We start from the raw sequence: 25344 nt of genomic DNA, 5'->3' as shown, positions 1-25344 counted from the left end.
TATTTTATTTTATTTTATTTTATTTTATTTTATTTTATTTTATTTTATTTTATTTTATTTTATTTTATTTTATTTTATTTTATTTTATTTTATTTTATTTTATTTTATTTTATTTTATTTTATTTTATTTTATTTTATTTTATTTTATTTTATTTTATTTTATTTTATTTTATTTTATTTTATTTTATTTTATTTTATTTTATTTTATTTTATTTTATTTTATTTTATTTTATTTTATTTTATTTTATTTTATTTTATTTTATTTTATTTTATTTTATTTTATTTTATTTTATTTTATTTTATTTTATTTTATTTTATTTTATTTTATTTTATTTTATTTTATTTTATTTTATTTTATTTTATTTTATTTTATTTTATTTTATTTTATTTTATTTTATTTTATTTTATTTTATTTTATTTTATTTTATTTTATTTTATTTTATTTTATTTTATTTTATTTTATTTTATTTTATTTTATTTTATTTTATTTTATTTTATTTTATTTTATTTTATTTTATTTTATTTTATTTTATTTTATTTTATTTTATTTTATTTTATTTTATTTTATTTATTTTTTTTGTACATAACAGTCTAAGCACCTGTTTTGGGATTTGAAAGCTTGTTGAACAATATTACATTTATTTTGAAGAATATCGGCACCATGTAGAATGATTTTACCTTGACTGTTGATAGCTCTGCACAGTGATATGCGGGGAACAATTTCTTCCTAAGTAGGTACTGTAAAAATAACAAATGACTACCATTGCCGTTTAATATACCTATACAAAGTTAATACCCCTGAAATGCCTGAAAATGACTGCAATCAAACATTTCCTGCATTCACCTTCACGGAAATAATCCAGCTAATTGACCGTCTGGGTGTGTGAAGAGAAGCATCTATATTTCCTAGTTATAGACATTTGCATATACATTCCTGCTAAGTAAACAAATTCTGAAGATGTAAATAAAAGACAGTGAACTATGCATTTTGTGTCGGTAAATTCTCGTAATATAATTTGCATCAGTAGGAAAATAGAGAAAAAAGGTCTTTATTTAGTAGCTGGCCAAATCGTTTTTTCTTCTTCTTTTTAATGAAAAATAGGTTGTCGGCAAGCCTCCAAAACTCAGGGCCTGAAAAATCACATCAAAGCCCTTGCCCTCTCGCTCTCCTCTTTCTCCTCGCTGACTGTTTCCTCCTCTCTTAGTCTCTACGTCCCTCTCTCTCTCGCTTCTGTGCCGTGGTTGTATTATTAATGTCCCCTCTGGCCTGACGTCCATCTGTCACTGTCCAGCAGTTCCTGTGCGACTCACATTCAAATGGCCTCAGTCCCTATAATTCCCTGTTTGCTCTGATCTTCTGGTCTCTCTCCTCCTTCTCCACCTCCTCTTCTCTCTCTCATTCTTTCTCTCTGGATTTTTCTCAGGCCCAGGATTTTTATGTCGAAATGAAATGGGAGTTTACAAGCTGGGGTACGTAAAAAAAATAATGAAAACCCTCCTCTGTATTAAATTTCATGGGACACTTCTAAATGTAGGAGTGATTTTTTTTCCCTTTTTCTCCTCTTCTCTCAGTCCCTCTAGTGTCTCGTATCTGCCCGAGTGATACGTACCGCGTGTGGAAGAGTGGTCAGTGTCTGCGCGTGGACACCACCCTCATGGGCTTTGATCAGATGACCTGGCAGAGGGGAAACCGCAGTTTCATCTTCCGTGGCCAAGGTGTGGTCCTCCTCCATAAACCTCCTCTAACATCCTCAACTCCTAAATCACTGCTAACTCTCATAGTCAGTTCAGGGCTTGCTAAGAATTTGGAAAATATAGTACATACTTTACGAAGAGAGAGATTGAAATGGAGATTGAAATGCCAGTAGCTGTGATTTAGCTGACAGTAGCCAGATAAACAAAGCCGGGTGTGACGCATGGATGGGCAGAAACAGACATCAGATGCGATGCTGGGTTTGATCCTAGAGGTAGAGTCTTTTCTCACAGAACTTTCGAGAACAGAAAGTTTGAGTGTAGGGGTTACTTTTAAATTACCATCAAGGTTATGGGAGAACACTGGATTTCTGCTGAGGGGCGGACAGGGGACAACACCGATAGTGCTCTCAACGATGTCTGAGTTGATTTAACACCAACCAACTGGCCTTGATTGATGAATACCCTTGGGACACCTCCTCCTGCTCCTCTCTCTCTCTCTCTCTCTCTCTCTATCTCTCCCTTTCTTCTCTCCTTATCTGGGCTGTCGTCCCTCAGACTCCAGTGCCGTGGTGATGGAGGTGGACCACGACCGACAGCTGGTGTTCTGCGAGACGCTGTGCATGTCATCGCTGGCGTCGTCGCCGACCTCGCGGCGGGGTCCCACCGGGGCCCTGGGGCTGTTGGGGCTTGGAGCGCTGCAGCCCACCGAGGAGCAGGTGGCCGCGCGCCTCGGAGCGCCCGTGGTCACCACCCAGCTGGACACACGCAACATCGCCTTCGAGAGGTGAGAGGCACAAGGCAAAAGGCGCGTGGAGGATGTCATAGGGTTGTTTGTGTTAAATGACCGTGTGGAGCAGCCTGACGAGCTAGACCCACATTAAAATGTAGGGTCTGGGGACTCACCATTCGCAGTGCTCAGTCCGAGGGGCGGGATAATCGGTTGTCTTTCAAATTCCCTCTGCACGCAATAGAATAGCGCTACAACTCATGAGTCCCATGCGTTTTCCCACCAGCGGAGCTAGTTGGCTAGTTCAAATTTATGCCAACTTAAAAAAAGCTTAACTTGTGTCACGCTGTTCGCCAACAGCAACATCCACCTTCTTTGTTTTCAAGTAGCAGGGAATTCACGCCAAACCGTTTCAACTCTGCCATCAATCATTATGTTAAGCCCGCCTAACGACTCTATACACGATGTGATTGGCCCTATCAAAGTTTAATTTTTCCAGCTTGCAAGCCAACGGAGAGTTGCTAGACTTTAAATTTGCTGCCGCTAGGGTGCGTCTAGATTTCTAGGCTACAGTACGTGTGGAGCACAGTCATGTGGATATCAATGTTAAATGTAGTCTACTGGTAAAGAGGGGAAATCAGCCTCTTAATTGTTTCATTTTTCAAAGTATGAAAGTTTGGTAAAAGTCTCCTTTGAGTGTGTTAAATGTAGTCTACTGTAATTGTTAATTTTATGAACAATAAAAATCGGCAAAAGTTTTCTTTGTACTCTGAAGGCTCTCTCACAGATGAAAGCTGGCTACCTCAAAATTGTAAACAAAAAAAGATCCCTCCAATAGGGGGGTTAAGTAGCACATTTAGCTCTGTGAAAATGAGCAAAGAAAATCCTCAGAGTGAGCAGATTAGTCCAATCTCCTCCAAGTTCATGCAGCCCAAACAAACAGTATTTACACACTTCTGAGAGGCAAGGGCAATGGTGAGAAGCAATGCTGGCTGGACTCCACAGTGAGATGAACTCATTTGAGCCGAGGTCAAAACATCCCTTGCAAATGATTTTATTATCTGCATACATCCTAGCGGTGCCAGTACTGGGTGCCAGTAATAGACATCGCCCTCCTAGCCGAGGCACAGGGAGTGCCAACCTCAAACCACAGTGCCATCTAATTGCCTCACCCTGCGTGCGTGTGTGGCTCCCCCTCTCTCAGGAACAAGACGGGCATCCTGGGCTGGCGCAGTGAGAAGACAGAGGTGGTGAATGGGTACGAGTCAAAGGTACGAGACATCCACCCAGGTCTCTACATCTATTACTCTGTGTATGTGTGTGTGTGTGTGTGTGTGTGTGTGTGTGTGTGATAGTGTTTTTGTGTGTGTGTGTGTGTGTGTCCATCCTTGTGTGTTTTTCTGTGTGTGTGTGTGTGTGTGTGTGTGTGTGTGTGTGTGTGTGTATCCATCCTTGTGTGTTTCTGTGTGTGTGTGTGTTTCTGTGTGTGTGTGTGAGAGATGTCTGCTTTGAACAGGTAGTGGATGGTGCAGTGCCAGTGACAAAAGCTGCTCAAAGTGCAGGGATGATCAAACAGCAGTTATGGAGATCAAAGGCCCATACGTGAAATAAATAGAATATTGTTAAGTAAGACATAAACAACAGCAAACATGTCACATCATCAGTCAGTGGCTGGTACTCACATTCTGTGACATAGTTTTTCTTCACACTCTGGTTTTACAGTATACTTTAATAGCTGTCTCTATAGCCTGACCTGAACGGCTACCTGAAAGCCTGAGCAAAACCTTAGCAGTGGCTCTCAGTGACATCGCTCATAACAGCCATCAGTCATGCAGGAGGAGAAGGGGTGGGAGTGACAGACAGGTGAAATAATAGCTTTTCTCTTCTGCACGGTGACATCATCTACTCTTAAAGGGATAGTGCACCATCAGGAGACGCTGCTGCATTATTCAGGCACAAAAACGTCACCCAGGGATTGCTTTGATCTCATCGCATTTACTCAGAGGAGTGTGTGTCTGTGTGTGTGTGTGTGTGTGTGTGTGTGTGTGTGTGTGTGTGTGTGTGTGTGATACGGGTCTATGCAGCTTTGAACGTTTTTTTTAATGGAAATGTGTGTGTGTGTTTGTGTGTGTGACACAGGTCTATGCAGCTTCGAACGTGGAGCTGATTACCCGGACCCGAACAGATCACCTCAGTGAACCACTCAAAGCCAAACCCAAAGGTACACACTGCAGCCTCCCAACCCACACACACACACACACACACACATTTCCATTAAAAAACAATTATGTCTAGTTCCCTCATGCAACTCACTATACGCTGTCTGATGTAATAATGATATTGCTCTTATGTTTGTGAGCAGTTGCTATTTGTAGACCATTAGAGATGGGCCGTATTGCTTTTCCGTATGCCCTCATTTGCAAATGTTATTTCATCAGCGATACAAGTACGGTGGGACCATATGCGCATAAATGCCTGCTCTCTTGAAGGCTGTGCCTCAGCTTGCGAGCCAAACGCTCTCGTTCTCCTTCCCCGTCTGAGAGCTACCCAGCAGCACCAACCAATGGCCCCGGGCAAACATTGCAGTCGTCTGTGAAGTCTGCTCTGCGCCACACACTTCAGAGCAGCACTCCTCAAACACTCAGCACAATCTTACCCACTCTCTCTCTCTCTCTCTCTCCCTGTTTCTCTCTCTCCCAGCTCTCTGTTTCTGTCTCTCTCTGTGTCTGCTGGCAGTTTTCTGCAGTCAGTCCCTCGTGGATTGTCCTCCCAAAGTCTTGGGTTGGTTTAACTTAAGATCCACATAAAGTCAGTCCCTCCCAATCTAGAGGAAAGCCAGGTGCCTGTGAGTCTGCTCTTAGCCAGGCTGATTGTGTGTGTGTTGTGTGTGTGTGTGTGTGTGTGTGTGTGTGTGTGTGTGTGTGTGTGTGTGTGTGTGTGTGTGTGTGTGTGTGTGTGTGTGTCTGTGCTTGCTCCTTTCGGTAATATCCACTCTCCGCTGTCGTCTTTTGTTTTTCTCCCTTCCCTCAGGCGGTAAGACGCCTCTGCAGTCCTTCCTGGGCATCGCTGAGCAGCACATGGGCCCCAACAACGGGGTGAGTGGACGCAACCCCGCTCCTCCATCTCACCTCCCGCCTCATTACACCGCTGCTTAATGTGCTCGTTAAAGCCACTGAATCACCACTCGTTCTCCCTGCTGTCAATATTTATGTGAGCGAGACTAGAAGAAACAAACGAATAAAAAAGTCCCCCCCTCCAACCACTTCCTCCACCCAGCGCTGCCACCGCTGCTCTCTTCAGCTGGCGTCCATGTCCAGTATTGATGGGTGATTTTATTGGAAGTGTTTGTACTGTTCTCTCAGCAGCAGACCCAGATGTCCTGCTCGGTGACCAACCCCACGGCGCTGACGGCCGAGGAGTACTTCAGCCCCAGCCTGCCCCTGGGCCAGAGGGACATCGGACACCCCTGCCACCTCACCACCAAGACACAGAGGTGAGAGTCTGGACAGGTGGTGTCTGCCACATCCACCCATCAACACTCTGCACTTGTGCATCCTGTTGTGTATGAGGGCAGGTTGTCAAGTGTTACTGTTTCTGTGTCTGCAACGTGGCGTCATGGCTTTGCGTAAACTTACACGCCACTTCAAAAATAGCCAACTGGCGTATTATCTGCAAACATTTTGAGCTATCTGCATGTATGTCAACGCTGCGTAGACACGCCACTTATCGCCTCACTTCCGTGTGTATGCAACGCCAAGTATATGGCGGCCTCTAGGGTCAGGGTTATGGCGTTGATAAACATGCCAAAATACTATTAAGCATTAGATAACACGCTAGTGGCCATTGGCGTGTCATACATACGCATTTCATTATATCAGTCTGGTGTGTTTGTGTCAAGTGTTACTACGTTCCTCCAGGTTTAAGGCGAAGCTGTGGCTCTGTGAGTCCCACCCTCTGTCCCTGGCAGACCAGGTGTCTCCCATCATTGACCTGATGGCCATCTCCAACGCCCTCTTCGCCAAGCTGAGGGACTTCATCACCCTCCGCCTCCCACCCGGCTTCCCTGTAAAGATCGGTAAGAAACGCGTCAGAGTGTGAAACATTTGAGTTTCTGTGTGTGTTGTGCGTGTGTGGTGTGTGTGTGTCTGTCTGTCTATCCATATACAAGAGTATTTACATATCTTTGAGTGTTCTTTCTGTCTTTAGAATCTGTGTACATGTTTAAGACTTCATTGTGTGTGTATGGACAATGTGTGTGTTCATTGTCCATCCCTATGGTTGTTTTCAAGTGTGTTGTGTGTATGCTTGAGGGCGGTGTGGGCTCGGGTTGCCATGACGCACATCCCCATCTCCCCTCTCCAGAGATCCCCATCTACCACATCCTGAACGCGCGCATCACCTTTGGGAACCTGAACGGTTGCGAGGATGCAGCAATGGCTAACCGAGCCGAGGCTGAGCCCGAGGGCCAGAAGGACGGCCTCAGGACGGACACGCCGTCCCCAGGGAGCGACTGCTCCAGCGTGTCCAGCTCCAGTTCCACCAGTGAGATACCCTGCTCGGCTTTTCACATTGCTGAGTGTGTGTGTGTTTGTGTGTGTGTGTGTGTGTGTGTGTGTGTGTGTGTGTGTGTGTGTGTGTGTGTGTGTGTGTTTTGGTTACTAGTGAAATGGTTGTATTTCTCTGGTTTTAAACTGCATAATCCTTAAAACTTTGACTGGATGTTCTCATGTCAGATATGCTGTCAGGGGGGTTTATTTTATTACGAAGCAGGATTTTGGAGTTTGGATTGCAATGGTAACTTATTCTGAACAACTAACCTACTCCCAAGAAAGTTATGTTTGAGATAACAGATCAAAATGCACTGCCATTCAATCAATTCTTAGCATCTCTTAGAAAGTAGCATCACTATTCCTGAAAAAACACTGTGCACAGATCACAATAGCAGAGTTTTCAGGCCAGAGTTTTCAGAAACAGACAAAACTATTTCCCTGATGGGCATCTTTATGAAAATACCATCTCACCATGGCCTACTGGTTAGTGCTTCGGACTTGTAACCGGAGGGTTGCCAGTTCGAACCCCGACCAGCAGGCACGGCTGAAGAGCAAGGCACCTGACCCCTCACTGCTCCCCGAGCGCCGCTGTTGTTGCAGGCAGCTCACTGCGCCAGGATTAGTGTGTGATTCACCTCACTGTGTGCTGAGTGTGTTTCACTAATTCACGGATTGGGATAAATGCAGAGACCAAATTTCCCTCACGGGATCAAAAGAGTATATATACTTCTACTTAATTTACCGGAATTCACAATTGTGATTATAGTCAGATTAACAGTCAGTGTTTTTTCCCAAAACCATTGTTGCTAACCTGTTACCTGTAATGGTTTTGGGCAACGCGCCCCAGATTAACAAGCCTGTGAATGCACTCATAGCTGGATCGGGAAACTCTGGTTTGAGCTAAAGAGTTGATGACCACTATCATGACATTGCTTATAAATGCTTGACTGCAGTTGTTAGGGTGTGCCAAGCCAGCAAACAAAGATGCCTTTGGATTTGTTGACCTTTATTTGTAATATAGGCCCCTGATTACCGCATACTGCAGTGTTTTTTTTTTTGTTGTAACAGATGGAGAGGCCATATCCATCTGTTATCTCAGTTACCAAGAAACTAAAGCAATTAAGCTAGAGTGCATTAGACTGTGTGTTTTACTGACATTCCCATCCTTCATCCCAGCAGTCAAATGATTCATGTGATACATCATCAGACGGCTGACAACAAGCTGACTGCTGTGACCCCTCATCTTAATTAATTTAATTAGCATGTGTTAATTGTTAACTGTTGTGTGTGTGTGTCTGTGTCTGTGTCTGTGTCTGTGTGTGTATGTCTGTCCGTGTGTGTGTGTGTGGGGGGGGGTTGTATCTATATGTGTGCATGTGTGAGTGCGCCACGCATATGTGTGTGTATATGTGTGTGTGTGTGTTTGACGTGTCAGCCTCGTGTCGTGGCGGCGAGATCTCCCCGTGTGTGTTCGAGGCCCCTGCAGGCTACACAGTGCTGGGGGGGAACCAGAGGGAGAACATGCGTGAGGAGGAGGAGGACCTGCTGCAGTTCGCCATCCAGCAGAGTCTACTGGAGGCTGGCTCCGAGTACGACCAGGTCAGCACCTCTCCATCTTGGGAACTAATGATCATCAACGTCCAGCTGTGGCCATGCATTACTATGTGTACATTCATTTAGGATTTTACTGTTATGGTGACCTGATGTATGCATTCATTTATACTATATTCAATTTGTACATGTCACGTTCTATTCGGTTATTAATTGATGATGCAATAATAGGCTAATAAATCTTTTTTCCGGGTCCAACGGCTTTCAGAGCCGCTCGTTTTTCTCCATAGACAGCAAAAATAAACTATTTTTTTCCGCTATTCAGTGTAGCCTTTAAGGTTGTTTCCTCAACCTAATAAAATCCTATTTTTCGCGGAAGCCTGCACGTAACTCTTGATTGTATTATCTGGCTGCACAGCTATAGTAATTGCTCTGTTAGAGTTAACCGGTTTTGTTTTACCCTCAATAAAACGTAGGTGATGGTGACAAGGTTTACAACAACTGGCTGACTCCGCTAGTAAATGTTTTTTGCCCAAAAAGCTGTTGTGCCCGTGACGTCGGACTTAACAACTGAATATAGTGATGGTTCTGACCAAAGAATCTAGAGCGCTCTGCTCTAAGATCTTTGGTTCTGACTTTACCATTTCATCATGTAGGTGCACAGTAGGCTTAGCCGAATGGTCTTCCAGTGCACAAGTATTAGTGTCTGTGTGTCTACTGCTTTGCAATTCTTGGTCTGTAGCATATTTTAAGGCTCAAATCTACAGTCTTTGTGTTGAGAGACAAGTGCTCTTACAAAGAGGCCTGATAACCACCAGGTGTTGTGCTAGTGCTCCAGGTGTTGTGTGGTTTGCTACTCCACAACTCTGAGTGGCTTGCCTCTGTTCTGTTCAAACAAAGAGCAGAGGCAGTCGATGTGTAATCTGTGTACTTCGGACAAAGCTCTATAAATCCGCCCCGAGAAGTGATGCATTTCTCTGTGCTTGTACCCCCCCTCCCTCTCTCTCTCTCTCTCTCTCCTCCTCCCTTCCTCCCTCCCTCTCTCCTCTCTCTCTCTCTCTCTCTGCCCTTCTCTCTCCTCCTTCAGGTGACCATCTGGGAGGCTTTGACAAACAGCAAGCCCGGCACGCACCCGCTCTCCTGCGACCCCGGTCGCGTGGAAAGGTCCGCAGTCACTACCTCACTCCCCGAATTGACTCGGCGGTCCCGAGTCCCGCGCACACACGGCAGGAAGGGCACATCCTGCATGCACTCCACACAATGTAACTATTGACATGGGGGCCGCCCCGCCCCGCCCCACCTCCGCCCCCCAGAACAGTACTGCTTCTGCTTCTGCTTCTGCTCCGCGCCGCCAAAACTCCTAATTTCCCTCCGGATCAGCCCTGTACCGACTCCGCCGGCTTTCCTCTCTCCTCCACTGTTTGCTCTCTGTGTGCAGTGCCTGCAGTCTTTCACACACTCTTAGTAGCTTCAGTACATCTAGCTGTCAGCATCTAGAGAAGGAGCAGTAATTCCCTGTTGGTCAACTTCAAAACCTGTCCATTATTTTTACATTCACATCAAAAACTTTCTTGCGCATTTTGAGCTTTTTAAGTTGGAAATGCCTGTCTGTCCCTTCATGTTCTATCCCTCTCCCCTGGCCCTGTCTTCTATTTGAATTATTGTCCTTCTCCCTCCCTCTCTCTCGCCCCCTCTCTTACTCCCTATCTTTCTCCCTCTCTCTCTCTATCCCTCTGCTCTGCAGGACGCCCCAGCACAAGCCGTGTGCCCAGGCTAGTCCGCGGCGCTGCCCCGCGCCCTGCAAGCCGCCGTCGCACAGCTACGACGAGCAGCTGCGTCTGGCCATGGAGCTGTCGGCGCGCGAGCAGCAGGAGGCCGAGCTGCGCCGGCGTCAGGAAGAGGAGGAGCTCCAGCGTATCATCCGGCTCTCGCTCACCGAGAAGTGAGACAGCGGGGCCACCGGTGGCCTGGGCTGCTGGTGCAAGATGAGGGGTATAAGTGAGAGAGAGAGAGAGAGAGGGAAGGGTTCACAGGTGAGTCAACCTCTGCCCCTTCCTCACCTATTGTCCCCCTCTCCTCACCCGCCACTCCTCCTCCTCCTCCTCTTCCTCCTTCAGAGGAAGAAGCTACTCAGATGCTGGCTGACACACACACACACACACACACACACACACCAACCTCTACATGGTGTCCAGCAGAGTCCGGAACAACAATACGAACAGAGAGAAAAAAAGAACACCTGGGGCAGGAAGAATATCCTTCTGAGCAATCTCTAGACTGGCCTGGTCTACAGTGAGTAGATCATGTCCGGATCTCTCCTGGGTTTATTGACTTAAGCATCACTCTGGAAGCCATTTTCTAGTGTACAGTGGTGTACTCTGTACGGACACCACTGGGCACTTAAAGGACATGGTCAAGGACAAAAGTGTGGCCAAAGGTACAATATTGACATAAATCTATCACTTTTAAAATAAATGGGTAATATCCTGTTTTTGTCATTATTTGCACAAATTATGATTGTACTGTATTTAGCTTGTACATGGGTGGTTGAATTGTGATGACTGTTAATTTTAAGGAAAACATTAAAAGATGATTAGCTTTGTTTCCAAAGGGGAAGGAAGGTCTGTTGGCAGCTAATCTTAGTCCAAGATGGTGTCAGCATGACATGTTGCCAGTGTCTTTTGGCCCTCGTCTATCTGTGAAACAGATGTTCCTTACCGTTGAGAGAAAAAAGATGGAAAGTTGGAACTTTTTGTGTAATTAAAACGTCTAGATATTTAGAGTGACAGTCGGCTCAGAAGTCAAAACATGTCTCATCTCCTCGTTCTCACCATTTAAATTCAATGCATTACAAAACCAGACCTTATCCTGACTTAATACATGTTCCTACTTGTATATTACAAATGGTGCTATGTTGGTCTCTCTGGTCTTTACCTTCTTAATATTATATTGTTAGGGGATGATGATACCTCAGATAAAGGAAATATGAGTTCTTCCACATTGGATACACTTTTCTTAATTTAACATCCATAGAGCTTTCCATTGGCTTACATTAGCCAGAAAAGGGAGAGCAATGGATGACGGTGAAACTAAGCACAACATACTCAAACTGAAAGAAGTGATACAATGCTGTATTTTTAGTTCACTGACTAAGAAAAGGGCTGTCTAATATTTAGTATGGATGTCAGATTTTGCAGCATTGTATATTAGATGTAATATATGTGCTGGACTACTGCTTCTTGAAGGCAATGTAATGAGAAAATGTTAGGGTCAAATTTTCCCCCATGCACTTGCAATGAATGAATCTGTGGTGTACCAGTCTATATGGAATGGGTTAGTAGAAATTATTTATTGACAGTGTATTCGAACGTGTGGTTTGATTTGTAAATGTTGATACATGTATTGGATGGAGTGAGGAGGAAATAATGGTTGGACGCTAGATTTACCCAGTATGTCCAGAGGGCACTTGTTGCAGTTGGATAACTATCACAGGATGTAACCATAACATGTTTTGTAGAGCTCTGCTGGTCAATAAACCATTTTAAACATGTTGTTCTTGTTTGTTGTGCCTTGCACAACCTCCCCCAATTTTTGCGACACAATAGCCTACTTTGTCACTTAGGAAGGGCAACGGTAAACGTCAGTCATCGTCACGAACCTTAGGATCCTGACATTTCAGAGGGGACCGATAGAAGGAAAAAAGTGCTGTAATGTTCAAACGAACCGGTCCGTGACCCGACTGGCTCCCCATGAATCAGCAGTCTGTGGAAGTAGATTTGCCATACAACGGAGTCACCGGCAATGAATAACATTACTACTTCAAAAGAGAGCTCGGCGCAAAGACGCCGAAGTGAATGTTTGAAGAAACCCGAGACACAAATAGGCGCTAGAGAGCATCAGTATGCAACTGCTCCGTCGACTCCCTCCCGCTCCAGCGCCACAACACATTTCGTCAGCATAATATCCATCAACCCGACCGCAGCTCCACGCCCACCCCGACTCTGTTAATACTGTTGATGAGAGAGGTGAACGCTCATCAACACCCAACCTGTAATCTCGCTTTTCCGAGCACATGTTAAAGCACTCATTACACTAATTACGCACACCATAGATCGCACGGAATCTATGGACTAGGATCAGTTTTATGAAGTGACGAGTGGCAATAGGATTTATATACCAAAAGCTGCCCATACCTTTAAGGGAAACGGTGTTGTATTAGAACCAAGAGCCTATATTCTTTTTTTGTCAGTAGGCTACAGTTGTCAGACGAGTCACTGCTTTCAATCTACTGCAGTAATTCCCAGAACAGGTTAATTAATTTGAAAGCAATTCTAAATTAAGCTTGTAACATCTATAACGCACTAATTTTTCGAGACAGCAAGGGAACCAGCTCAGGGGTAATGTTAATTAACAAGATGAGAAAGGGCAGTTAAAATGCCAGGCGTTAAATACATGAGCTTGGGAATGAAGCGATGCATTTTTGGAAGGAAGCACTGCATGGCAAACTCTGAAGGCTCTTAGATGAATGAAAAGAGTGCATCCGTTAAACCATTGGGGCTGGTTCAAGAACACTCCCTGCAGTAACACCTCTGTCCACCAGGGAACGCACAAGCACTACACAACAAATAAGGTGGGGCTGCACTGAAAAACAGTCATATTGTTGGAGCATACAGGAGCATCTGCATACAAAACCTATGCCTAAACCCTGAGCCCAACCTCAGCAATGAGAACTTGTATAAAAGAATAAATACATCTCCGAACAAAAAAAATGAGATGAGGTATTTAAACTTAGGCAATAACTAAAACTTTATTCATAACCTATACAACAAAAAAAAAAAAAAAAAAAAAAAAAAAAAGGAAAGAATAAAGTGCATGATAAAAACAGCCTCATTTTCATTTCACTGGGACACCACCTTCTGTTCAACACACACACACATAACAAATTGATAAAACCAGATAAAAAAACAGATAAAAAAAACAGCTACAGTCCACACTGATCCAGAGATTGAATTTGAAACAGTCCGACACCACACTTTCACACACATCCATCCATCCACGCACACACACACACTTGCATATATACAACCCATGTATAACCCATGTACACACACACACACACACACACATCCATCCTTCCACGCACACACACTTGCATATATACAACCCATGTATAACCCATGTACACACACACACACACACACACATCCATCCTTCAACCCATTGCATATAACAACCCATGTACACACACACACACACACATCTCTACACACAGCTAGGCCCCTAGTGCAGTCTCTGGGGCCTCAGGTGAGGGTCACATGGTGTTGTACAGCACAGTCACCGTCCGCTTTTTATCCGCCGCCTTACGCAGGCGCCGCAGTGGGTGTGGCTTCCCGTGCAGGGAGGGCTGCGGGTGGGAGTGGCCGTGGTCCGGAGCCGAGGGGCGGCCCTTGGACCTGTGCTGTGAGCAGGGGTGCGGGGAGGGAGGGCCAGAGGGGCTCACGGCAGTCCTGCCCACATCCTCCTGGACGCAGAGTCCAGGCCGGGGGTTACTGGGGGGGCTTTGGTGCAGCACGCGCTGCTTCTTGTAGGCGTCGTCGTGCACGGGGTGGACCGGCGACGAGGAGAGGGACGGCGAGGGCACCTGGGGGGACAGCTGCTGCTGCAGATGAGAGTCCGAGGAGGGGGCGGGGCAGGCGCCAGCGTGGAAGTCCCAGCTGCTGAGGTCATGGGTGGACAGCTCCAGGCAGTCCAGCTTGGCCAGAGAGGCCGAGCGCTTCATGAGCGAGGGCGGCGTGAGGCCCGCCTGCCGGATGCGCGCCTCGATCTCCATGGCGCGCTGCCACACGGCCGGCCCGCGGGCCTCCGAGGAGCGACTGTCCATCTTGGTCGGCGCCGAGCCAAGCTCCTCTCCCTGCTGCTGCGTCGGCCTCTCCTCTTCCTGCTCCGAGGAGCCCTGGCCGGGCTCCGCCTCGGGGCCCCGCGCCCCTCCGGCCTCGTACAGGAACGCCTGCAGCTCCCGCAGCGTCTGCTGGATCTTCTCCAGGTCCTCGCTGCTGCGCGCCAGACGACTGTACGGCCGTGGTGCCTGGGCTGGGACCGAGCTCGGCCCATCGGTGTCCGTCTCCATCTCCGTCACACCCTCCAGCCACAGCAGGCCAGGCTGGACGCCCGACTCTAGGGCTGGGGGCGTGGGGAGGTGGGTGTGGGTGCCACTCTCTGGGCATGCAGGGAAGGAAGATAGTGGTGGTGGGGGTGGGGATGGTATTAAAGGAGGCTCAGGGAGAGCACCAGACTCCAAATCAAGTGGGAGTCTCTCATCCTGCTCTTCCACAGGCGCAGCGTCGCTGCAGTGGGCCTCCTCTGGCTCGGTGCAGGCCTCGTCCAGGGCGGCAGCGCCTGGCTGGGGTGAGGCGGTGCAGTGCTCGGGCCCGAGGGAGGAGGAGGAGGAGGAGGAGGAGGACGACGACGGTGCGGGCTGTGGGGAGCAGGACGTCGGAGGAGGAGAGGAAGGGACGGGTGCTGGAGCACAGGCCGGCACGGGGCAGTCCAGTTCCTGCTGACGGAGCCTCTGCTCCAGCTGCTTGCGGACGCGGCGCACCGATCCGGTGGCCCAGTTGCGCGTGGGGGTGGGGGGGGGAGGGAGGTTGGAGAGAAGTGGGAGGTGGAGAGGGCGTGGAGGGCAGCTCGGGGGCACTGTCAGGGCTGTGTAGGGGTGGCTGCTGGGGGTTGCATGGTGCTGGTTGCTGCTGGTGGGGGAGGTGGATGTGGGAGATGGACTCCAGCTCCGTGACCATGTGCCGGACCGACACGCCGTTATCCGGGTGGAGGTCACCGACAGGGCTACAGCCATCTTCGGGCTGAGGAGAACCCTACACAAAAAAACACAATGTTAAAAGTGCTATCTGTACAGGCTGTCAACAATAAATGCACAGTTCAACTCCATATAAACATTTAGTTCATTGCTACCAGTAGGGGGCAGTGGTCACCATGTCAGCAAAACAGCAAAATATAAATCACACTAACACTTCTAAGAAATGAATGCCATGATTACATTACTAATGCATGAGACACAAATAATAAGGTAAAAGCAAGACATGTTTTGATGATCGGCATGGTGTTTTCAAATAAAAAGTTGACATTAATTCTGGTTGTCAGTCTCACCTTTCTCTGGCTGTTGTCTGATGGAGCTGGGCTGTGCTCCTGCTCTTGCTCGTCCTGTGGCTGTTGCGGCAGTTCCTGGCTGGGCCAGCGGCACTGACCGGCCCTTGGGGAGCTGGAGGGCTCAGGCCGGGTCGGGATGCCGTCCTGCGACAGTCCCAGGAACTTCTCCCGGGCGGAGGAGGAGGAGGAGGAGGAGGAGGAGGAGGAGGAGGAGGAGGAGGAGGAGGAGGAGGAGGAGGAGGAGGAGGAGGAGGAGGAGGAGGAGGAGGAGGAGGAGGAGGAGGAGGAGGAGGAGGAGGAGGAGGAGGAGGAGGAGGAGGAGGAGGAGGAGGAGGAGGAGGAGGAGGAGGAGGAGGAGGAGGAGGAGGAGGAGGAGGAGGAGGAGGAGGAGGAGGAGGAGGAGGAGGAGGAGGAGGAGGAGGAGGAGGAGGAGGAGGAGGAGGAGGAGGAGGAGGAGGAGGAGGAGGAGGAGGAGGAGGAGGAGGAGGAGGAGGAGGAGGAGGAGGAGGAGGAGGAGGAGGAGGAGGAGGAGGAGGAGGAGGAGGAGGAGGAGGAGGAGGAGGAGGAGGAGGAGGAGGAGGAGGAGGAGGAGGAGGAGGAGGAGGAGGAGGAGGAGGAGGAGGAGGAGGAGGAGGAGGAGGAGGAGGAGGAGGAGGAGGAGGAGGAGGAGGAGGGGAGGAGGAGGAGGACACCGGGTGGGAGGTGGACGAGGAGACGGAGGAGGAGGTGGCCAGGTGCTCCTCGGAGTCGCACAGGCCGTTGGATGTGGGCGGCGAGGGGCTGCGTGTGCGGACACCGTCCCTGTCTGCGAGTTGCTCCTGCTGGGGCTGCGGCTCGGCGCCCAGGGCCTGTAGCACAGCCATGCCCAGGAAGTGCTGCAGGGAGGCCGGGCCGTTGTTGTTGAGGGGGTCCGAGTGATCCAGTGCGTGGTGCTGGGATTTGACCAGTGGTTCGGACAGGTCGCCGTCCGAGTGGGAACGCCACAGCTTGTTGTGCCGTTGCTTGCTACGGAACAGACATTACAAACATCATGACTAAACTTGCCTTCAAACAGAGAAGCATACAGGAGAATTAATGTTAAACCTCAACTACGTGTTCAGTTTAGAGTTGCCACCTCTTGCATGAAAAGATTATATTAGATAAGTATGCATGACCATTAAAAACAAACACAAGCTTAGAAAGAAAGCATGACCAAACAGCCGATCGTGGGAGAGACGACGTGGGGCAACTCCCACAGCCTGGATTCACTCAAGAATAGGAGCGAGATTCAAGAGATCCTATTGTCTCCCCCATATAAACCAATGCTTAAATTCTGGGTGGGAATTCTAATCCCAGCGTGTGTTGACCTTCACTAGAGCAAACAGGTGATTATGCCAACGCAGTCTAGCTATAGATGGCTCAGCTAATCCTCCAGCTCAAAGGTGAAGCGCTTTCGTGTGTGTGCATGCGTATGTGTGTGTGTGCGTGCACATGTGTGTTGCTGACGTTCGCGGAGGACAGAGTTACCTGGCCAAGAGGATGCCCTGGTACTCCTCTAGCTGCTTCATGAAGGAGGGGTTGGGCTTGGTGACAGCGCGCCGCTCTTTCACGTAGTCGAAAGCGCGCTCCAGGTCCCAGCCGTACTCCTTCATGGCATAGGCGATGACCGTGGAGGCCGAGCGGCTCACGCCCATCTTGCAGTGGACTAGGCACTTGGCTCCGGCTTTCCTGAGCAGTAGAGAGAGAGAGGGGGAACGAGGGTTACTAGAATGTTCGGTAAGATCTAGAGGCTGGCTTAGGGATACTGGCTTTGAAATTTAATCATTTAGTCAGTTTTTCCAAGGTAGTTAATCGTTAAACACAACATATTCAGTTGACTATATCGCTTTTATAGTAGCCTACTATTTCGCAACAGTATCGTCATAGCGGTGTAGAATACCCAGAAACCCTTATTTATTAGAAGCACTAAATGCAGAAGTTGTTCAAACTGAAATGGCATACTCACTTGGCCTTCGAGATGAACTTGAAGGTATCGTTCCAGTATTCTAAGAGGTTGGTAGCCTCCTCGTCGTACACACGGATGTTGTGGTACTCAAACAGGCCAGGAAAGAAGTTATCAATCTCCCTTGTCACGTTCAGGATGTAGCGGACCCTGCCAATGGCCCACAAAGGCGGATTAGATGACTCACTCAGGCTACTCCAAAACAGGAGCTGAGCTATTTCGGAGCAGAGGAGAAGAATAGGCGTTTTAATACGAGTCTGACTTACCCACTGTTCTGCAGTTCCTCCAGATTAGACGCGTTCCACTCAGAACCCTGCAGCCAGACAAAAATCAATTAACTCACGAGAACCACTGAATATATCTACAGGAAGATAAATATCTACAGGAATGGCCCCAGCTGTGGCGCAACTGACTGGCCGGTGCACCGGCACCGTACGCCGGCAACCCGGGTTCGATTCCCGCCCCGTGGGTCTTGCCGGATCCCACCCCTGCTCTCTCTCCCATTCGCTTCCTGTCACTCTCCACTTTCACCATCATTAAAGGCATAAAAAGGCCAAAAAAAACAAAAAAACAAATCTACAGGAACTACAGCAACAGACATATGAGGTAAGAGGTCAATGTCTGGACGCTCACCAGGAACACGTGGTCAAAGATCTCAGTGGGGCTGTCCATCTGGCCCAGGATGACTATCATCTCGTTGTCGATAAACTCTTTGAACTCACGGAGGTTACACGTCATCTGCATCTCCAGCTCTGTGCGGATCTGAGAGGAACAATGACAGACAGACAGACTAGTCAGCACTGACAGATAGTTCAATTGCATTTGCTCTGATTGTAATGTTAAAAACAGAATTAATTTATATTCCACTGTGTGAGGGCTAGTCTGATTGTGGCTGTTCCTTAAGTTGTGACGATTGAAACCAACAACAAAAAAGGAACACCAGGCTTTTCTCCCAAGAGCTTATTTTTGAACAAGATCCAAGTCCAGGAAGAAAGGGGCAGCAAAAGAAATAAAAGATCAGAGACTAAGGGGAAAAAAAAGTGCTGTTGCATTATATAGTACACTATGTAGAGAAGGAGTGGATGCTCCAAGTACAGGCTAAGAAAAAGTGCATTTCCAGTAGCTCAGTACCTGTTTGGAGGTGACATTCTCCAGGTCCATCTGCATCATGATCTCTCGGAGGCGCATTTTGATCAGGCGCTCTGTGCGTTCCCGCTCCGTGGGCCTGCAAAGACACACACACACACATTAACACCACATGTCATGCGCATACTCCCACAAGGACAGATTCAATCCCCCAAATCTCCTCTGGCTGCTGTCATGTTTGTCAGGACAGGAGACACAGGGCTCCAAGCCTACGGTCATGGAACCAGCTCAACATCACTTTGTATGAGTGGATAGTTTTATCAGTGGGCCTCACTGGGTCTCTAGGCCACTGAGAGGAGTCTGTGAAGGGACCCATGAGGGGAGGTGAGAGCCATGTGCCTCTCTGCTGATAGCAACACATGCCCTGATTAGCTCCCACGAGACCAGAGCTCTGCTCCAAGTCCAACACCCCTCCCCCCCAGCGCACACGCGCACACACACACACACACACACACACACACACGCTGCACGCACAGCCGGCCTCAAGAGCACGGAGACCAATGTAGGTCAGATCCCAGGGTGGCAAATATTGTTGAGCCAGGTGCCTCCCTGTGCCTGCTTCGGGTGCGTGAGTGGGACGGATGACCCCGGCCATCTGAAAGGCTCACAGGCTCACATTATCAGGCCGACGCTACTCTAGAGGTAGAGGGAGGGAGTGCAAGCTTGTTTATGCTAGAGCTGCACTCTGGGACCCTTTGAGGAAAAAGGGCACTGGCATGGGAAAAGGGTTTATCCTTTCCCAAGGGGCAGGCCAGGACACTGGGCTTGGATTACAATGTTACTGGTCATCAAGGTTATACACTAGCAGTGAATGCCCATACAAGCCCAAGCATGTGTGTACAAACACACACACACACAATCTAGACTAGACAAGACAGACATAGAAACGTATATATACCCCTCGATCAACTAAATGGGTCAAAACAGCTGGAGCCAGGATAGGGCATCAAGCCAACAATCTTTTTAAGAGGCCATCTCGAGCAGGCTCCCAGCAGGACTAAAGCACACAGACACACAGAGTTATCTGCGCTTAAGAGTCGTTTGCAAAATTGGTGAGGGCAGAGTGTGCGTGTGGGTGTTACTGTTTGCATGCAATTTCTCATTTCGTTCTTGCATGAGAGGGTTCAGTGAGTGCACAGCTTGAGTGTGTGTGTTTTGAAATGAAACCAGGAAAACACACGCACACACTGTCCTACTCCTTCCTCTACCTCTGGTTGACCCCCTTCCTGTCCCTGAGGGGTCACTTGTCCATCCTTTACTCCGGGGGGAGGGCAAGCTGTATATCTGTCTAATTGCCCTCTCATCCCCCCCCCCCCCTCCTCTATTCTGTCTGCCCGTCCACCTGCCTCGGTCAGTCCCTGTGTTTGTATTCCTCTCCGTCTCACACTTTTTCCGATCGTAAATCAAGCTGCCTGGGGGGCGCGCACTATTCTGGGCACCTCTGCCACCCCTTGGGGAGTTAAAGATAGGTGCAACCCCCCCCCCCCCCCCACCCTCCCAGTGCACAGAGGCACGTGGGCCACCTATCCTTCCCAGAGTGGGAATTCCCCCTCCCACTCGTACACCCATCGACCTCCTCCCTCCGCCGATAAAAGGAACGTAAATAAATACCAGATAAACGTCTGACCGTGAGGCAAGCAGTGGCCGGCCGGTCAGTGTAAACAGCTAGAGGGCGAGGTGGTTCATGGGCTTCATGACCCAAAGTACACATGTATGCTCATGAGAGAGCCTGGGCTGATACCATTTGATCTGCTCTATTTATACCAGCTAAGTATGTGTGTGTGTGTGTGTGAGTTTAACTGTATGAGAGTGTCATATGTACAGTTGTGTGTATTTAAATACGTGCTTGTGTGTGTGTGTGTGTGTAGCATATGTGTGTGTGTAAGTTTAACTGTATAAGTGCGTCATATGTACAGTTGTGTGTATTTAAATATATGCTTGTGCTTGAGAGTGTGTGTGTGTGTGTGTGCCACTGACTTACTGCAGAGGTCATAAAGGAGAGGACGTTGCGGAGAGAGGCAGAGATTTACACCACACAAAGGAGCAGCACACCCCTATTGACAGTGCGAGTGGTTTGTGCACTCTTACTGAACCCTTCCCTCCCTTCACCCACATGCACAAGCACTGCAGCACAACTACTCACATTTCAACAAACCAGTTCAGTCTGTGTGTGTGGCCGCATGACGTGTGGATGTATGCGTATGTGTGTGTGTGTGCGCGCGTGTAGCCATATGATGTGTGTGTATGTGTACGTGTGTGTGTGTGTGTGTGTGTGTGCGTGCGCGCGTGTAGCCATATGATGTGTGTGTATGTGTATGTGTACGTGTGTGTGTGTGTGTGTGCGTGCATGTGTACGTGTATGGGCGTACGTGCATGTATGTGTACATGTGAGTGTGTGTGTGCGCGTGTAGCCATATGATGTGTGTGTGTATGTGTACGTGTGTGTACGTGTAGCCATATGACGTGTGTGTACGTGTGTGAGCGTACGTGCATGTATGTGACTGCGTGCGTCACTCACACGTCGGCGAAGAGCACGGGGGAGTCGGCGCGGTGCGACTGCACGTCCTGCATGGCGTTCCACTCGTTGATGCAGACCTGGTCCGAGGCCACGCGGCTGTGGTAGTAGCTGACCCAGGTCAGGAAGAGGCTGCCCGGGTAGTAGTTGTGACAGCGTGCCACCTCGCACGCCTTGTGTAAGGACTGCAACGCCGCCCTGGGAGGAAGAGGAGGAGGAGGAGGAGGAAGAGGCCATTAAGAGGAGGGAAAGAATAGATGATAGTGATAGAAGAGAGAGTATAGAGTGTTGTGCTTTATATTATACTATATGCCATTATGCCACTGTGACCAAATTGAGAGAGAGAGAGAGAGAGAAAAAAAGAAAGAAAGAGAGAGAGAGAGGGCGAGAGAATATAATTGAAGGGGAGATTGAGGGCACTCACCACATGGCCTGGACAGAGACTGGCTTGAAGACATGGACCCTGTTGACAGTGGACACACTAAACCCACTGTGAAGAGAAAGCACAGAGAGAGAGAGAGAGAGAGAGAGAGAGAGAGAGAGAGAGAGAGAAGCAGCTTAGCTCAGTCTCAGGGGGAAAACATGGGAGAGTCTAAGGAGGAAATGCAGCAGGTGTGTGAGTGCAGGCGTGTGTGTGCAGGCATGTGTGCCTTTGGGTGTGTTTGTGTTAGGGATGTTAACCGGTAGCCGTTTAACCGGTGGTTGACCGAATCAACGTTGACCGGTTAAAATGTTCTGCCGCCGGTTAAAAAAAAACACTATTTTTAAAGCTCCCGAATGCCAGCCAGCGTCTATTATTACACTGCGCACACACGTGTTATTGGTGTTGTATTGTATGGGGCGATTTGATCACTCAGTTTTTCTTTAGCTTAATGTAGGCCCTTGGCATATTTCACACAGTGTTTATATGTTCATGTTTGCCATTTTAAACATGTTTCAGGTTCACCGTTGAGTCTCTTGAAAACAAAAATAAATTTAAAAATGTAGAAATGGTTCTGATTGTTATTACACCATTCTCACAATCATTTTGACGTGAAGTTAAGTGTTGCGTGTAGCCTATTGCAATCCTGACAATCCTGATATTGTGACAAACTTCACTGCTTGTTAGTGGCTGCGTGTTGACTATGGCATGATGATAATTGTAACAATGTAATGGCAAACGAAGACACGAAAGACTAACTTTGCATATGCCTACTTGTTGTGTTTTATTATTCATCTGTACTTAAATGGCATGACGACAGGAACTTATTGCAAAGGATTTTGTGCAGCACACTACAGAGGCTGTTGGCAATCGGTAAGTTTTTTTACGAAGATGTTGGTTAATATACTTTCCTGTAACACCACCAAATGTAGCGTTCTCTGTTTGTGACTTTAGTAACGTGAGCTTTTTATAGCCGAAATCGGTGCCACGTTATGGAAGGTCGGCGTTATGCGTAATGTGTGCCTGTCGCGTGGGTGCGCCAGGGAAAGCAATTATTTTTCTCCCAAAACAAAAACCCTTATTCCTCCACAAGAAGTGGACAATGATTAGGGAAAATGTATAATACAAAGGGCACGAACTAACATTGTGTGAAGGGAGCCTAACCATTCTAAAATGGGGGGATAACTTGTTTCACGGGCAGTTATAGAATTTTCGGTGACCGACTTTAACCGGTTAATGAGGCTCAGTGGCCGGTTAAGATTTTTTTTTAAATTTCGCCATCCCTAGTTTGTGTGTGTGTGTGGGAGAGAGATAGAGAGATATCTTACCCATCACCATCCAAGTGTATCAGAGTGTCACTCCATAGAGGCAGCACCAGCCCAACAGTGCATACACTAGAAAAAACACACACACACACAGTGTTACACACACAACTTCCTGCTACAACAGTAGGTCTACCTGTACAATAGTAGTGGTTTCGTTTGGCTCGAATGTGCAGCCGTGGAATGGTGAGACGCACCGGTCTGAGGAGCTGAAGTCCATGCCCAGCACGACACTCTCCTCGGTGTCCTGCCGACCGTTGGTGGACACCACCACCATGTAGCGTGTGCACTGGAGATAGGCACTCTCCAGACGCACCGCCCAGGTGACAGACAGAGACAGAGACAGAGAGAGAGAGAGAGAGAGAGAGAGAGGCAGAAAGAGACAGAGAGTCAGAGAGACAGAGAGTCAGAGACAGAGACAGAGACAGAGACAGAGACAGAGACAGAGACAGAGACAGAGACAGAGACAGAGACAGAGACAGAGACAGAGACAGAGACAGAGACAGAGACAGAGACAGAGACAGAGACAGAGACAGAGACAGAGACAGAGACAGAGACAGAGACAGAGACAGAGACAGAGACAGAGACAGAGACAGAGACAGAGACAGAGACAGAGACAGAGACAGAGACAGAGACAGAGACAGAGACAGAGACAGAGACAGAGACAGAGACAGAGACAGAGACAGAGACAGAGACAGAGACAGAGACAGAGACAGAGACAGAGACAGAGACAGAGACAGAGACAGAGACAGAGACAGAGACAGAGACAGAGACAGAGACAGAGACAGAGACAGAGACAGAGACAGAGACAGAGACAGAGACAGAGACAGAGACAGAGACAGAGACAGAGACAGAGACAGAGACAGAGACAGAGACAGAGACAGAGACAGAGACAGAGACAGAGACAGAGACAGAGACAGAGACAGAGACAGAGACAGAGACAGAGACAGAGACAGAGACAGAGACAGAGACAGAGACAGAGACAGAGACAGAGACAGAGACAGAGACAGAGACAGAGACAGAGACAGAGACAGAGACAGAGACAGAGACAGAGACAGAGACAGAGACAGAGACAGAGACAGAGACAGAGACAGAGACAGAGACAGAGACAGAGACAGAGACAGAGACAGAGACAGAGACAGAGACAGAGACAGAGACAGAGACAGAGACAGAGACAGAGACAGAGACAGAGACAGAGACAGAGACAGAGACAGAGACAGAGACAGAGACAGAGACAGAGACAGAGACAGAGACAGAGACAGAGACAGAGACAGAGACAGAGACAGAGACAGAGACAGAGACAGAGACAGAGACAGAGACAGAGACAGAGACAGAGACAGAGACAGAGACAGAGACAGAGACAGAGACAGAGACAGAGACAGAGACAGAGACAGAGACAGAGACAGAGACAGAGACAGAGACAGAGACAGAGACAGAGACAGAGACAGAGACAGAGACAGAGACAGAGACAGAGACAGAGACAGAGACAGAGACAGAGACAGAGACAGAGACAGAGACAGAGACAGAGACAGAGACAGAGACAGAGACAGAGACAGAGACAGAGACAGAGACAGAGACAGAGACAGAGACAGAGACAGAGACAGAGACAGAGACAGAGACAGAGACAGAGACAGAGACAGAGACAGAGACAGAGACAGAGACAGAGACAGAGACAGAGACAGAGACAGAGACAGAGACAGAGACAGAGACAGAGACAGAGACAGAGACAGAGACAGAGACAGAGACAGAGACAGAGACAGAGACAGAGACAGAGACAGAGACAGAGACAGAGACAGAGACAGAGACAGAGACAGAGACAGAGACAGAGACAGAGACAGAGACAGAGACAGAGACAGAGACAGAGACAGAGACAGAGACAGAGACAGAGACAGAGACAGAGACAGAGACAGAGACAGAGACAGAGACAGAGACAGAGACAGAGACAGAGACAGAGACAGAGACAGAGACAGAGACAGAGACAGAGACAGAGACAGAGACAGAGACAGAGACAGAGACAGAGACAGAGACAGAGACAGAGACAGAGACAGAGACAGAGACAGAGACAGAGACAGAGACAGAGACAGAGACAGAGACAGAGACAGAGACAGAGACAGAGACAGAGACAGAGACAGAGACAGAGACAGAGACAGAGACAGAGACAGAGACAGAGACAGAGACAGAGACAGAGACAGAGACAGAGACAGAGACAGAGACAGAGACAGAGACAGAGACAGAGACAGAGACAGAGACAGAGACAGAGACAGAGACAGAGACA

At 48.2% G+C, this 25344-nt stretch overlaps 2 protein-coding genes across 4 annotated transcripts in view; one reads left to right on the top strand and one right to left on the bottom strand.

Moving 5' to 3' along the window:
* The first annotated feature begins 1426 nt into the window (after positions 1-1426).
* On the top strand, positions 1427-12074 carry ankrd13b (ankyrin repeat domain 13B). Of its 3 annotated transcripts, none has more exons than XM_048265590.1 (12): positions 1427-1470; positions 1573-1716; positions 2251-2479; positions 3627-3693; positions 4562-4643; positions 5453-5517; positions 5788-5915; positions 6340-6497; positions 6785-6964; positions 8408-8571; positions 9611-9687; positions 10268-12074. In XM_048265590.1, exons 1-12 carry the CDS (start codon positions 1446-1448, stop codon positions 10467-10469), a joined length of 1521 nt encoding a protein of 506 aa, XP_048121547.1. In that variant the 5' UTR covers positions 1427-1445; the 3' UTR covers positions 10470-12074. The 3 variants fall into 3 exon arrangements, with proteins under 3 accessions (XP_048121547.1, XP_048121546.1, XP_048121548.1); XM_048265589.1 differs by having other exon boundaries at positions 5785-5915; XM_048265591.1 differs by having other exon boundaries at positions 5785-5915; positions 9611-9785; positions 10268-10355.
* A 1262-nt stretch (positions 12075-13336) lies between these two features.
* ssh2a (slingshot protein phosphatase 2a) overlaps positions 13337-25344 on the bottom strand; it is a 30155-nt gene continuing 18147 nt past the window's right edge. Inside the window, exons 3-15 of the mRNA XM_048263994.1 lie at positions 23267-23416; positions 23076-23141; positions 21751-21816; positions 21330-21524; positions 18797-18890; positions 18299-18427; positions 17932-17978; positions 17669-17815; positions 17191-17391; positions 16356-16689; positions 15685-15875; positions 13762-15392; positions 13337-13702 (exon numbers count right to left, since the gene is read on the bottom strand). Coding sequence (XP_048119951.1) covers positions 13835-15392; positions 15685-15875; positions 16356-16689; positions 17191-17391; positions 17669-17815; positions 17932-17978; positions 18299-18427; positions 18797-18890; positions 21330-21524; positions 21751-21816; positions 23076-23141; positions 23267-23416 — 3178 coding nt within the window. The 3' untranslated portion in view covers positions 13337-13702; positions 13762-13834. The remainder of the gene's footprint in view (positions 13703-13761; positions 15393-15684; positions 15876-16355; positions 16690-17190; positions 17392-17668; positions 17816-17931; positions 17979-18298; positions 18428-18796; positions 18891-21329; positions 21525-21750; positions 21817-23075; positions 23142-23266; positions 23417-25344) is intronic.

The sequence above is a fragment of the Alosa alosa genome, chromosome 15 (assembly GCF_017589495.1).
Source record: "Alosa alosa isolate M-15738 ecotype Scorff River chromosome 15, AALO_Geno_1.1, whole genome shotgun sequence".
NCBI classification, from domain to species: domain Eukaryota; kingdom Metazoa; phylum Chordata; class Actinopteri; order Clupeiformes; family Clupeidae; genus Alosa; species Alosa alosa.
The sequence above is the reverse complement of the archived record's forward strand: the minus strand, read 5'-3'. Positions and strand labels throughout refer to the sequence as shown.

Bases quoted from the DNA above. Each gene is read 5' to 3' on its own strand.
- ankrd13b (XM_048265589.1), top strand. From the start codon at position 1,446: ATGAAATGGGAGTTTACAAGCTGGG. The intron at 5,518-5,784 runs GTGAGTGGACGC...CTGTTCTCTCAG, and splicing joins ACATGGGCCCCAACAACGGG to CAGCAGACCCAGATGTCCTG. The intron at 9,688-10,267 runs GTCCGCAGTCAC...TCTGCTCTGCAG, and splicing joins GACCCCGGTCGCGTGGAAAG to GACGCCCCAGCACAAGCCGT.